Here is an 11,568-nt window from a genome sequence, read left to right on the forward strand (position 1 = left end):
TTAAAATGCCTTTAGCATGAATTATAAGAACTGCAAGGATTTAGTTATTTTGTATTTTTTTTATTTGACAGAAGGGAAGTGAATATTAATATCTGGTGATCTGTTCACACATTTGCTTAATTAGACTGGTAATGTTAAAATCCAAGTGTCACTAATGTGACTTTGCCAAGGGAAAAAAAGATACATGATCAAGGCAAAGATATGATCAAAGATATATATCAAAGGAAAAATATAAGATACATGAGATATTTATATACACTAGAGTTCAAAACTTAGGGTCAGTAAGATTTTTGTAAATTATTTTGAAATCTCCTATACTCATCAAGGCAGCATTTATTTGATTAAAAAATACATTACACTTTATTACAATGAAAAAGTAGTTTAATATATTTTAAAAATGTTTTTTTACTGTGATGCCAAAGCTCAATTGTATGTCTTCAGAAGAGATAATCTGAAATAATTTTAATATGCTGTTTTGGTGTTCAATAATTATTTTTTTTCATTATTATTATCATCAGTGTTGATATTGAGCTGCTACGTAATTTTGGGGAAATAACACGTATAATAAAATTCTAGGGAAATAAAATTACCATTATAACTTTGTTGGCTTGTGTGATGGTGAATAATAGATTGACCAAACAAGAGTTTTTAGGTTTCTTTTTCTGATTGGTCCCAGTTTGTGGGCTGCCCGGCGCCCTCTGGAGGATTATTTGGAAAAGCCACAAGTTGCTGTACAACACAAATGCTCTGCGTCTCCAGGAAATCACATGAAACCTCAGTTGAGAAAAGTGGTTGCAATATGCTCCATTTAGTCCTCCAGGACATTGAGACGTGTCGCATGGTGTTCGTCGCCACAGTTGAAGAGTCGAATGGGATTTTTGTGAGTGATCGCTGGTGAGTTCTAGGCCCTTCAGTGATGCCTCGGACCGTCGTAAGATCCTGAGCCGATCAGAGCTCCGCTTCACACAGCAGGACGCTCCACATAACTCCAGGAAGAGAGGTTTGACTCATTGACTTGTTGATGTCAATGTCTAAGCTTAACCCTGTGTGTACATAAGCGTCGGAGTAACCAAGTGTGAGTTTTTATTTATTTATTTATTTACTAAATCGAGAAACTGGTCAGTTTTTGTACTAAATAAAATATTAATAGTTGTAAGGGTTCTTTATATCACATAAATAATTTACAGTTAGTGTTTCAGTCGGTGAGAGAGCGTCGTCTCACAGCTGACACTTGGTCGATCGGTTTGGGAACCGAGAACCGGTTCTAGAAACAGTTCTTTGAATCAGTTTTTAAAATATAACGTTACCGAAATCTTTATAAAATATAATTCGCGAGCTGAAATGGGAACACATGTCTCTAGTGGGTCAGTTCTTTTGAATTAATAAAAACAGAAGATGTAGTTGTGGAATAAAGTATTATTCAGTAATAACATTTAACGATTTAAATGTAACTCTTGTTTGTTTAGTATTTAATCGTGATGTATAACTTGGTTAGATAGTTGGATTGGTTGGAATGTATCGTTATATAATGTCCATTATTAACAGCGTCTCACCAGTTTTAAATTTGAATTTTGAATTAAACTTTTAAAATGTATTTTATGTTTGTCAAAATACTTCATAATTAAGTTATGCCATCGACGTCTTTAAACCGTTAACGTTAAAAACCTATCTGTGTTTTCAGTACCGTATGTGACAGTCAGCTGCCCACGCAACTACTGTCAGGAATGACTGTGTCTTAACGAATAGTGAACTGCCTACCTAGACAGCACTATTGAATGTCATGGTCAACACAGAAACGTTGTACAGGTAGGCAGCTCTCAAGGTTTAAGACAACGTTTGTTTTCTCTCTGTGTACACAGAAACCTGGCCACTGAGTTTATGAACAGTTTGGAGAGAGACAGGGAATCATGCTGCCTCCATCAAGAAGGGATTTTGTTTCTCTGACTGTCAGCGAAAGTGGCAGCTACACCAACAGCAAGCAGTGGCGCCGGCAGTCCTGCTGGAGGGTGAGTTTAATATTCAGCAATCATACATTTATTAATATTATGGTTTGATTCAGTAGGTTCGAGGCCCATCTGTAGGGTAATATGATTGTTTGGTTACAAAAATGTGATAATACAATCCTCTTGGCTTTGTCTCCAGAAATGGAAACAGCTGTCGAGATTGCAGCGCAGCCTGATCCTGTTTACACTGATGCTGTTGCTGGTTGGAGGAATCACTACATCTCCTACTCTCATAGGGCACTGGAGAGGTGAGATGCTATAAAAAAAAAAGTATCAAAAATGAATCTCCAAATTGTCTTGTTGAGAAAAAAAAACAAAAAAACATTAGTAATGCCCAATCTATGATATGGCACCTTTAAAGTTGTGAATAAACCAGTGCATTAAAATAAAAAATTTCACATTAAAGCTGCAGTAGGTAACTTTTGACGCTCTAGCGGTTAATAAACAGAACTGCTTGCGTCTTGTGGAAGAACATTGTAGCCGGAACAACTTCTCTCTGTTTATGTCTATGAAGAATCACAAAGGTACTGGGTTACTCCGCCGCGGTACCCCTGAAGCAATCTAAAATAGTCAGAATACAAACACTTATTATAGGTGTACCCTAGTGATTCAGGACAAGCTAAAAACACGGTTTGGAAAATGGATTCATGGTGTACTCGCTTATTATGTTCATTTTTCTACATTTTGAACACAAACAAAGTTATGGACCGCAGCTCTGATTGGTTGTTTCCAACCGGGAGCGCATGACTTTCTGCAAATGGCAATAGGACCACTGGGAGGAGTCAGAGGAGCTTGATTTTTTTCACAGATTATCTGTCTCATATTCTACTGTCAGGACATAATGACAGGTTTAATAAATATGTAAAAAATATTTTTTTTTACAAAAGTTCCCTACAGCACCTTTAAGTCAATCAACAACGATGTTGCTTGAGGGGGCAGTGATTAACCATATCAGTTTATTTCCCATTTAAAAATAATCTTGCCTACCTTTTTAAGCAAATGTGCAGTTGTGCCCCTGGTTAGATGGAAGCAGATCTGAATTGAGAGATGAAATGATTGGAGGAGTCACTGTAGAGAGAAGACTGTTGTTTCACCCGATGACATTTTCATTAAAGATAAATCAATAATAATAATATGGATGAGTCATTCACAATCAGTTCAGTAACATATGTTTAAAAAATAGACAGTGTCAATTTACATTTCATGCCAACTTTAACCTATTATCTCTATTAAGGGCTAATTATAGATTCTCTGTTTTCATGTTTCTCTGGTGTTGTAGGGGAGAACGAGTACCATGGAAAACCGCCATTTGTTGTGAACCTGAAAAATGAGTACAGGCCCATTCTTCCTGAGCTGCCCTCCGAGGTTAGCATGACCCAGTTGTTTCTTGCTTTCTCTTTGGATGGCCTCTTTTTAAGAGTAACCTGATAACTCAAGGTTACAGGCTGCGCTTTGTGCTCCTATTTGAGGTTTGTGGCAGTAGCATTTGTTTTCTTCTGAATAACAGAAAAAGGAATTCCATAGACGTGGACCTCCTGTCTTGCAGAACCGTTTGCAAATCAAAACGAATGTTTCGGGTCTGTTGGGAGTAGAGAATCATGGACTAGACCTGAAGAATGGAGATAAAGGAGGAAAGCCAGTCATTAGGTTTGATTTTCAACTGTATTAAAATACCTTATAAACACAACAGCATGTGCATTTTGTGCAATTATGAGCTTGACTTGTATACAGGACTTTAGAATTATGTGGTTTGATGTTTATTATTTATGTGTGTAGTTGGCGTGGAGCTGTGATAGAAGAAGAACATGCATCTGATACTGACACCAAAGACACAGAAATCCAAGACGACCCAGCTTCAATAGCACTTGGTTTGTTATTTTTGTCAGCTGCATTTTATTCCTTTGATACTGAACAGGAAAAGAGACATTTGCTCAATCTATTAATACTTTCTAAATATAAACCCATTTTATGCAGCTGATCTGCCAAATGCATTTGTTTCTTTTTTATGGATTGCACCGAAGCAGCTGTTTCCTGTTTCTGTTTCTTTCAGCTGAGAGCAGGCTGGAGGCTGTGAGAGAAGCTTTTAGACATGCCTGGAAGGGTTACAAGAACTTTGCTTGGGGTCACGATGAGCTAAAACCGATCTCTAAATCATATGGAGAGTGGTTTGGACTTGGGCTGACCCTAATCGATGCTCTGGACACCATGTGGATCTTGGGTCTCAAAGAGGGTAATTTAGTTTGCTAGAGAAAATACATTACAGACTCCAACACAGACCAAGATTTTCTTGTTTTCCCAAGAACTTGTGGAGAGAAAAACAATCCAGTCCGAGTCACAAGGAATTCAATACCTTTTCATTGTACTCTTGCCAATTTATTTAATTTTTGAAGAAAGTATTTTATATAGATAGATGGATCCACGATTTTTACACTTTCCTGGTAAATAAACCAACAAATCACTTAATAGTGATATGTCTGTGTCTTCGTAATAAGATGGGATTGAAAAAAGTATTTTAACAGAAAAATGATGTATAATGTGGTTTACTTCATTTACATTAATCTTGTCGACAGAGTTTGCAGAGGCCAGGCAGTGGGTGGCCAAAGAGCTCTCCTTCGATAAGAATGTTGATGTTAATCTGTTTGAGAGCACCATTCGTATTCTGGGCGGCCTTCTGAGTACATACCATCTGACTGGAGACGCCTTGTTCCTGGAGAAAGCTGTAAGAAAGAAGCAGAACACACGCTGATGAAAGTGCTAAACCCCTTCAACCCCCCCTGAGCTCAAAGTTCTTCTTTTTCCTGTTACTGTGTTCTCGTGAAGTGATGTTATTTTTATCACATCAATCATTTTTCAGAAAGACATCGGCTCCCGACTGATGCCTGCCTTCAATACTGCCTCTAAAATCCCCTATTCGGATGTGAATATTGGGAAGGGGACGGCTCATTCTCCGCAGTGGACTTCAGACAGCACTGTAGCTGAGGTCACTAGCATTCAGCTGGAGTTCAGAGAGCTCAGCCGACTTACCGGAGACCCCAAATACAAGGTCAAGACAATGGACAGTCTTTCTCAGTTAAGACCCGAACACTCATTTAAGGAATTCTGCTCTCACAGGAGCAGGTGGTTACGTTTCTTTCATTTCTTTCTGTAGCTGGCTGTAATGGAGGTGATGAAGCAGGTGCATAAACTGGATGGAAAGCAAGATGGGTTAGTGCCGATGTTTATCAATACCAACAGCGGGCTGTTCACCCATCAGGGCACTTTCACGCTGGGTGCCAGGGCTGACAGCTACTATGAGTACCTGCTGAAGCAGTGGATACAAGGAGGAAAGACTGAGAAAGAGTAAGTAGACTCTCTGTTTGAACTTCATAGTTTATTCCTTGTTGTATTGAGCAAATTCCAACATTTTAGCCGTGCTATGATGAAAGCCTGTAGGGTTAATACCTACATATGTTTATAGTTTGATGGTTCATGTTCAAAGATTTATTTTTTTCAGACTGCTGGATGACTACCTGCAAGCTGTGGAAGGGGTGAAGAAGAAACTGCTAAAGAAATCTGCTCCTTCCGGCCTTACATTTGTAGGGGAGCTGTCCCATGGACACTTTAGTCCCAAAATGGTATGTTTGTTGTCAAAGGATAACAAGCCCTCAAGCCCCGCAGAGTCAAATAGCTCATGTAGCCCTTTTTTCCTCCTGTCTTGTTTCTTTCAGGACCACTTGGTTTGTTTCCTGCCTGGTACTCTGGCATTGGGGACACATAACGGCCTTCCTGCTGATCATATGGAGTTGGCAAAACAGCTGATTGAGACTTGTTACCAGATGTACGCCCAGATGGAGACCGGTCTGAGCCCGGAGATAGCTCATTTCAACATGCATGATGGCAGCACACAGGATGTAGATGTAAAGGTGAGCTCAGGAAGTGCTTTCAGTTGGCAGCTGTGAAACTGGCATTTGTTGGATGAGAATGTCAAATGAAGACGTCTACTTGTGATCTCATATTGTCTTACAGATTGCAGACCGGCACAACCTTCTGCGGCCAGAGACTGTAGAGAGCCTCTTCTACTTGTATAGATTCACCAAGGATAAGAAGTACCAGCAGTGGGGATGGGAGATCCTACAGAACTTCAATAAGTACACAAGGGTATGGGAAACCGTTCCACTGTCACCTTGAGGTGTTTTAGAACATGTACATTTTGTGCACTGGGTCCAAATTTACATGATTCCCTTCAAAATAATATGTGAGATTCAAATGAGTGCATATCAAAAAATAGTGTCTTGAAAATAGTCTTCCAAAGGTGTCCAGATGATGTACTGTTGTTGGCCAGTGGTTATATACTACTGTCCAAAAATTTGAGCGTCAGAAATATTAAGCAGCACAACTGTTTTCAACATTGATAAGAAATATTTATTAAGCATCAAATTAGCATATTATAATGATTTCAGAAGGATCATGGGTCTGACACTGAGGACTGTAGTAATGTCTGCTGAAGATTCAGCCTTGCAATGCATCACAGAAATAAATTGCATTCTAAAAAAACAAAAACAAAACAGTAATTAAATTTAATTTATTATATTATTATTTCATTTTTTTTTTTACTTCATGTCTGATTCTCTGCTGAGAATAAGAAACTTCTGTCAAAAACTCTTTTTCATTATCAGATGAAAAAAAAAACTTCAGGCGTGAAACTTCATTTGATAAAATATTAAAAGGTCATGAAAAAGTTTTATTAGACACATTATCTAGTTATGCTATTATCTAGTTTATAGTGTTTCTTACACTAATACTTTTTGTGAGTGAGAACTCTAAAGTTATAAGTAAAGTTAAAATCGTTAATGTCCTTGCACTTACTCTCTGCATTTCTAAACTTCACATTCAGCCTTCAGTTCTTGGAAGCTGTTGATATGAATGTTACCAAACAACACGCGTGTCCCTCTCCGCACAGGTTCCCACTGGTGGTTATACGTCCATAAACAATGTCCGTGACCCGGCCAGTCCCAACCCTCGAGACAAGATGGAGAGCTTCTTCCTGGGTGAGACTCTCAAATACTTTTACTTGCTGTTTTCCGATGAGCCCAACCTTATCAGCTTAGACAAGTACGTCTTCAACACTGAGGCCCATCCTCTGCCCATATGGACACAATCAGAGTGAAGGACCCACGTGCACAACCAAACACACCTCTCTCAGGGCCAAACTGCCATCCTTTTCTACACTAGGAACTCTTTGTAATTGAAACTCAATAACTGGCAAATAATGTCATAACACAGCCATGACAAAAACTGTTTGTAAATGTGTAGTTTCTGATTGTTCTAGCAATCTGTATGTTTCTATTAATGGAGTCTCTGATTTACTCTATTTCTGCTTTTATTATGCTGTCGATCAGTCCAGCTGCTGAATTAGCCCATTGATTCAGTATGTGCAGTCTCTTAGCCCAAGCACACAGACAAAAATATTCATACTGTGAAACTTTATGGGGAGTGCAAGCACTTTATTGTGTCATTTGGGGTTTTAATGTGTGTATATTTTCTAAATGAATGGACCACTGCTGTTTTTGTTAAAGGGATTTCGAGAGCCTTTGACCATCATCTGATGGTCTGTTTAGCTTTTTACAAATGTTTTCTTTACATCATAATTTCTATTTGTGTTTCAGAGCTAATATCACATAATAAGAACATTTTAAAACATTTGATAGATTAGTATTCAGTCAGCATTGTATCGTTTTTATCTTTTTATCTTGAGATGAAGCACAAGCAAAGGAGATTTTTTTTTTTTTTTTTTTGGGTGTGTAATCATTTGAAATATTTCTTTTGTTTTGAGCTTAAAAACCAACCTTGCTGTGAAGGACTTTAATGCCATTCCTGTGAACAGGAGAAATGTACGTTTTTGTGTGGAGTTTGGCGTTAGCAATTATTCTTTTATTACGGTATTTAGTTGCAGATTTTTATTCAATTTAGTCCCGTTTTTTTGTGATTGCAGAATTTAGTATTTTAACAGAGCATTAATCAAGCACAATGTTTTATATAAATATAAGGGTTTATATTATGGCAGTTTTCACTCTTTCAGGGGACCTACATCAGAGGTGATTGTGTCAGTAGTATTTTTGTGTTTATGAAGAACTTTATGGTATTGGTAGAATATCTTGTAAAATATGAAACATTGTATTTTCTTTTCTTTGCATGGTTTTCTCAGAACTTTAAACAATCTTCAAAATTCCAAATGTTTTCTTTCAAGAAAGATGTTTAGTTATACATGTTTCGTTACTTATTGCACATCAGTTTGTGGGCCTAGTCTTAAATAGCATAGAATGTAAAAAAAAAAAAAAGTCGGGTAATAGCCTGGGCCACCTACTTTTTTTTTTTTTTTTTTTTTTGACCATCAAAGAATATTCCTGTTGTTTCCACAGATCACAGGTTTATTTTGTGCACTGTATTTGAAAAGCTTGGTATAACATTATATCGCACAGTGCAGAATCATACATTAAATATTATCCAGGTTTGTATTTTTCGTAAGTATATACATTAAAACCATTGTAGATGTTCATCAAGGGCTGAGCATTAACCGGTTTCTTGTTGTCGTGCCGTGGTGAGGTGTTCTGTTCCACGTGTGCCTTTACATACAGAGCAATGATGACAAATGTTGTCTATTTTCAATCCAGAGAATCAAGTTCTTATGAGAAATCAATCTATTTTAAACATCTCGTTCCTGTTGTGTAGCTATCTGCCATTTGTTGGATTATTGTGGATAAGTACTTTTGTGATTATTTATAATACAATGTGGAAGTGTTAAATTAACTTGCTATCCGTACACAATTTCTGGGTGTATTTTTTTCTCTGTAATTGTGTGAGAAACTAAAGACAGCTACACTGTCAAATGAACTTGTGTATCTCAGATTTCAAATGAAGGGCTTTTCATGCCTCACTCTCAATTGTTGTGCAAATGTCTTAAATCCTCAGCTGCCTCATGCACATTGACAAATCAACATGATTTTGAATCATTCAGAGACACCAAAGATGTGCCATGAATTTCAAAGAATATTCTAAAACAGAAGTGTTGACAAGTAATATGTGGTAACAGCTGTACATATTCATATTTACTCCTGAGTACCCCAATTCAATTTGGAAATTTGTCAGTGATGATTTAGACAAGAGTGAGTTTGTACAATGTATTTTTTTCTGGAATATATATTTTTAAATGTCCATTTCTGTGGAAAATAAATTGATTTATTCAATATTTAACAAGTTTACAATGTTGAAATAAATTGTTCACAAAAATGAACTCATAATGACTTTCTTTCTGCCTTCACCCACTGAGCAATGATTTCATATTCCTTCTTCTGAGCCACAATCACAGACTGAGGATCAGCAGGGTTAGACTTCCTGAAAAAGGAAAATACATTTCCTAAAATAAGAAGCATGATAATCAGATGAGACAAAGCTTAATATAGCATTCACTGTCTATTTATCTTACAGTTGCACACACAAATAACAAAAACTCTTTACTTTAAATCCAGACGATGAGCTCCCTCTGGTATGTTGATTGCAATCAGTGATGGACTGAGTGTCTTCCTGATCTACAGGTGAAAATAATTCCTTCATTTCACAGAGAAGCACAACAAAGCACTTTATTTGTTAACCTCAACAGCAACCAATAACAAAGGAATTACTGAAATGAATAGGTTTTTTAGTGAAACTGTCTTACCCCTCAATTAGCCAAAGGATCAAGATCACCATTGGAAAATATGATATTGCTTGCGGTGGTGAGATCTAGAAAAGAAAGTTCAAATGGTTGCAACATTGAGCTCTCGTTTCACTTAAAAACATCCAATGAATATTAAAAGGACCAAAGGCTTTTGTTGGTCTTTTTTTCTGCAATAATCCAAAAATCCTATTGGACTTTAGTCAAGGGAACTAGGGTGATGCGAACTTCTGGGTTGGCCTACAAAATGACATCATCCCTGTAGCACTCTGCAGTCTTGAATCTGTTTTACTGAAGACTTGTGTTAAAATCTAATATTTAGGATTTAGTGAGAACTAATCTAGGTACCTGGTAATCCCAAGCATAGCTGTCAAAGCCAAGGCCACAGCCGGTGGGATCGGGACACTACTTAGAGACTGTAGAGGTTATAACATGGGAGCTGTCCAGTGGAATTATACACAATGCCTGTGGGCCGGCACAAAATTAATTCTGAAGACTTTCCATGCCAGGACCAGAGGGATATAAAATGAAAAAGAAAATCTAATTTGTACAAAGCTGCTGTCGTTTACCAACAGAAGCTCTGACTGCCGACAGAAGATCAGTGCCATTCAGCATGGTTTCACACGCCACCTGTGAAAGTAAAAATTACTGCAATTTACCTTTAAGATGCACAATCACACTGGTTGGTGATTCATGCTAATGACATGTCCAGTACCTTCACAGGGAAGGCTGGCATGCTGCCCATGAAATGATTGCTGTAGGGATAATCCAACATGGGCAGCATGGTGAAGGCGTTATGTAAGAGTCTGTTCAGCTGATGAATGTCCTTTGGGGTGGATGGAGTTCCAGAGGGAATGCTGGGCCTTGTTTAGCAACTAGTTGTTTTTATTTATTTATTTTTCTCTAACACTCAACTTAATCATAAGGTGTCAATGGCCAATAAACCAGCATAAGAAGGAACATGCATATGCTTCAAAATTTGTAGTATTTCTGTGTGCAATTGATGTAGTAATGTAAGAAAATGTAATGCACATGTAAAAAGCTATGTATTTTTTTTCTCCCTTATTAGACGCACCCAAATCAGGTCTTGCATTCACTACTAATGAGCTGATGATTTGAGCCAGGTGTGTTAGATGAGGGAGAAAAACCTGGTTAGATATTTTTATTTATAAATACCTTAAGAACACTTTAGCACCCCTTGATGGATTGTTTCAAAACATCTGTAGCGCCATCTACTGCCCAGGTTGAATTAGAGTAGATTTGCACAGTCCAGGATATTTCACTTGTATCAGAGTTTATTATGATGTCAACATATCTTAATAAATGCTACACAAATACAGGTGCTTCTTAATAAATTTGAATGTCGAGGAAAAGTTTTCGGTAATTCAACTCAAATTGTGAAACTCGTGTATTAAATTTATTTGATGCACACAGACTGAAGTAGTTTAAGTCTTTGGTACTTTTAATTGTGATGATTTTGGCTCACATTAAAAAAACTAAACACCAATTCACTAGCTCAACAAATTAGAACACTTCATAAAACCTTAAAAAATATTGTTGTAGAATTGTTGGCCTTCCGGAAAGTACTGTATGTTAATTTACTGTATATGTACTCAATACTTGGTAGGGGCTCCTTTTGCTTTAATTACTGCCTCAATTCAGCGTGGTATGGAGGTGATCAGTTTTTGGCACTGCTGAGGTGGTATGGAAGCCCAGGTTTCTTTCACAGTGACCTTCAGCTCATCTGCATTTTTTGGTCTCTTGTTTCTCATCTTCCTCCTTACAATACACTATGGATTCTCTATGGTGTTCAGGTCTGGTGAGTTTGCTGGCCAGTCAAGCACACAGACACCATGGTCATTTAACCAACTTTTG

At 37.5% G+C, this 11,568-nt stretch overlaps 1 protein-coding gene and 1 long non-coding RNA gene across 6 annotated transcripts; one reads left to right on the forward strand and one right to left on the reverse strand.

The window, feature by feature from the left end:
• The first annotated feature begins 692 nt into the window (after nt 1-692).
• LOC128009014 (endoplasmic reticulum mannosyl-oligosaccharide 1,2-alpha-mannosidase) lies at nt 693-8,369 on the forward strand. Of its 3 annotated transcripts, none has more exons than XM_052592923.1 (14): nt 693-1,075; nt 1,860-2,006; nt 2,143-2,251; nt 3,283-3,368; nt 3,511-3,650; nt 3,780-3,871; nt 4,054-4,233; nt 4,574-4,722; nt 4,858-5,046; nt 5,152-5,342; nt 5,497-5,617; nt 5,711-5,905; nt 6,009-6,140; nt 6,943-8,369. In XM_052592923.1, exons 2-14 carry the CDS (start codon nt 1,908-1,910, stop codon nt 7,147-7,149), a joined length of 1,890 nt encoding a protein of 629 aa, XP_052448883.1. In that variant the 5' UTR covers nt 693-1,075; nt 1,860-1,907; the 3' UTR covers nt 7,150-8,369. The 3 variants fall into 3 exon arrangements, with proteins under 3 accessions (XP_052448883.1, XP_052448880.1, XP_052448882.1); XM_052592920.1 differs by having other exon boundaries at nt 693-1,000; XM_052592922.1 differs by having other exon boundaries at nt 693-894.
• An 827-nt stretch (nt 8,370-9,196) lies between these two features.
• LOC128009050 (uncharacterized) lies at nt 9,197-10,754 on the reverse strand. Of its 3 annotated transcripts, XR_008180789.1 has the most exons (6): nt 10,409-10,754; nt 10,263-10,323; nt 10,042-10,158; nt 9,697-9,761; nt 9,498-9,568; nt 9,197-9,374 (listed from the first exon to the last, which is right to left on the reverse strand). It is a non-coding gene; the product is annotated as an uncharacterized LOC128009050 (long non-coding RNA). The 3 variants fall into 3 exon arrangements; XR_008180777.1 differs by having other exon boundaries at nt 10,042-10,323; XR_008180783.1 differs by having other exon boundaries at nt 9,498-9,587; nt 10,042-10,323.
• Between the last annotated feature and the right edge of the window lie 814 nt (nt 10,755-11,568).

This window comes from Carassius gibelio, chromosome A5 (assembly GCF_023724105.1).
Source record: "Carassius gibelio isolate Cgi1373 ecotype wild population from Czech Republic chromosome A5, carGib1.2-hapl.c, whole genome shotgun sequence".
NCBI lineage: Eukaryota > Metazoa > Chordata > Actinopteri > Cypriniformes > Cyprinidae > Carassius > Carassius gibelio.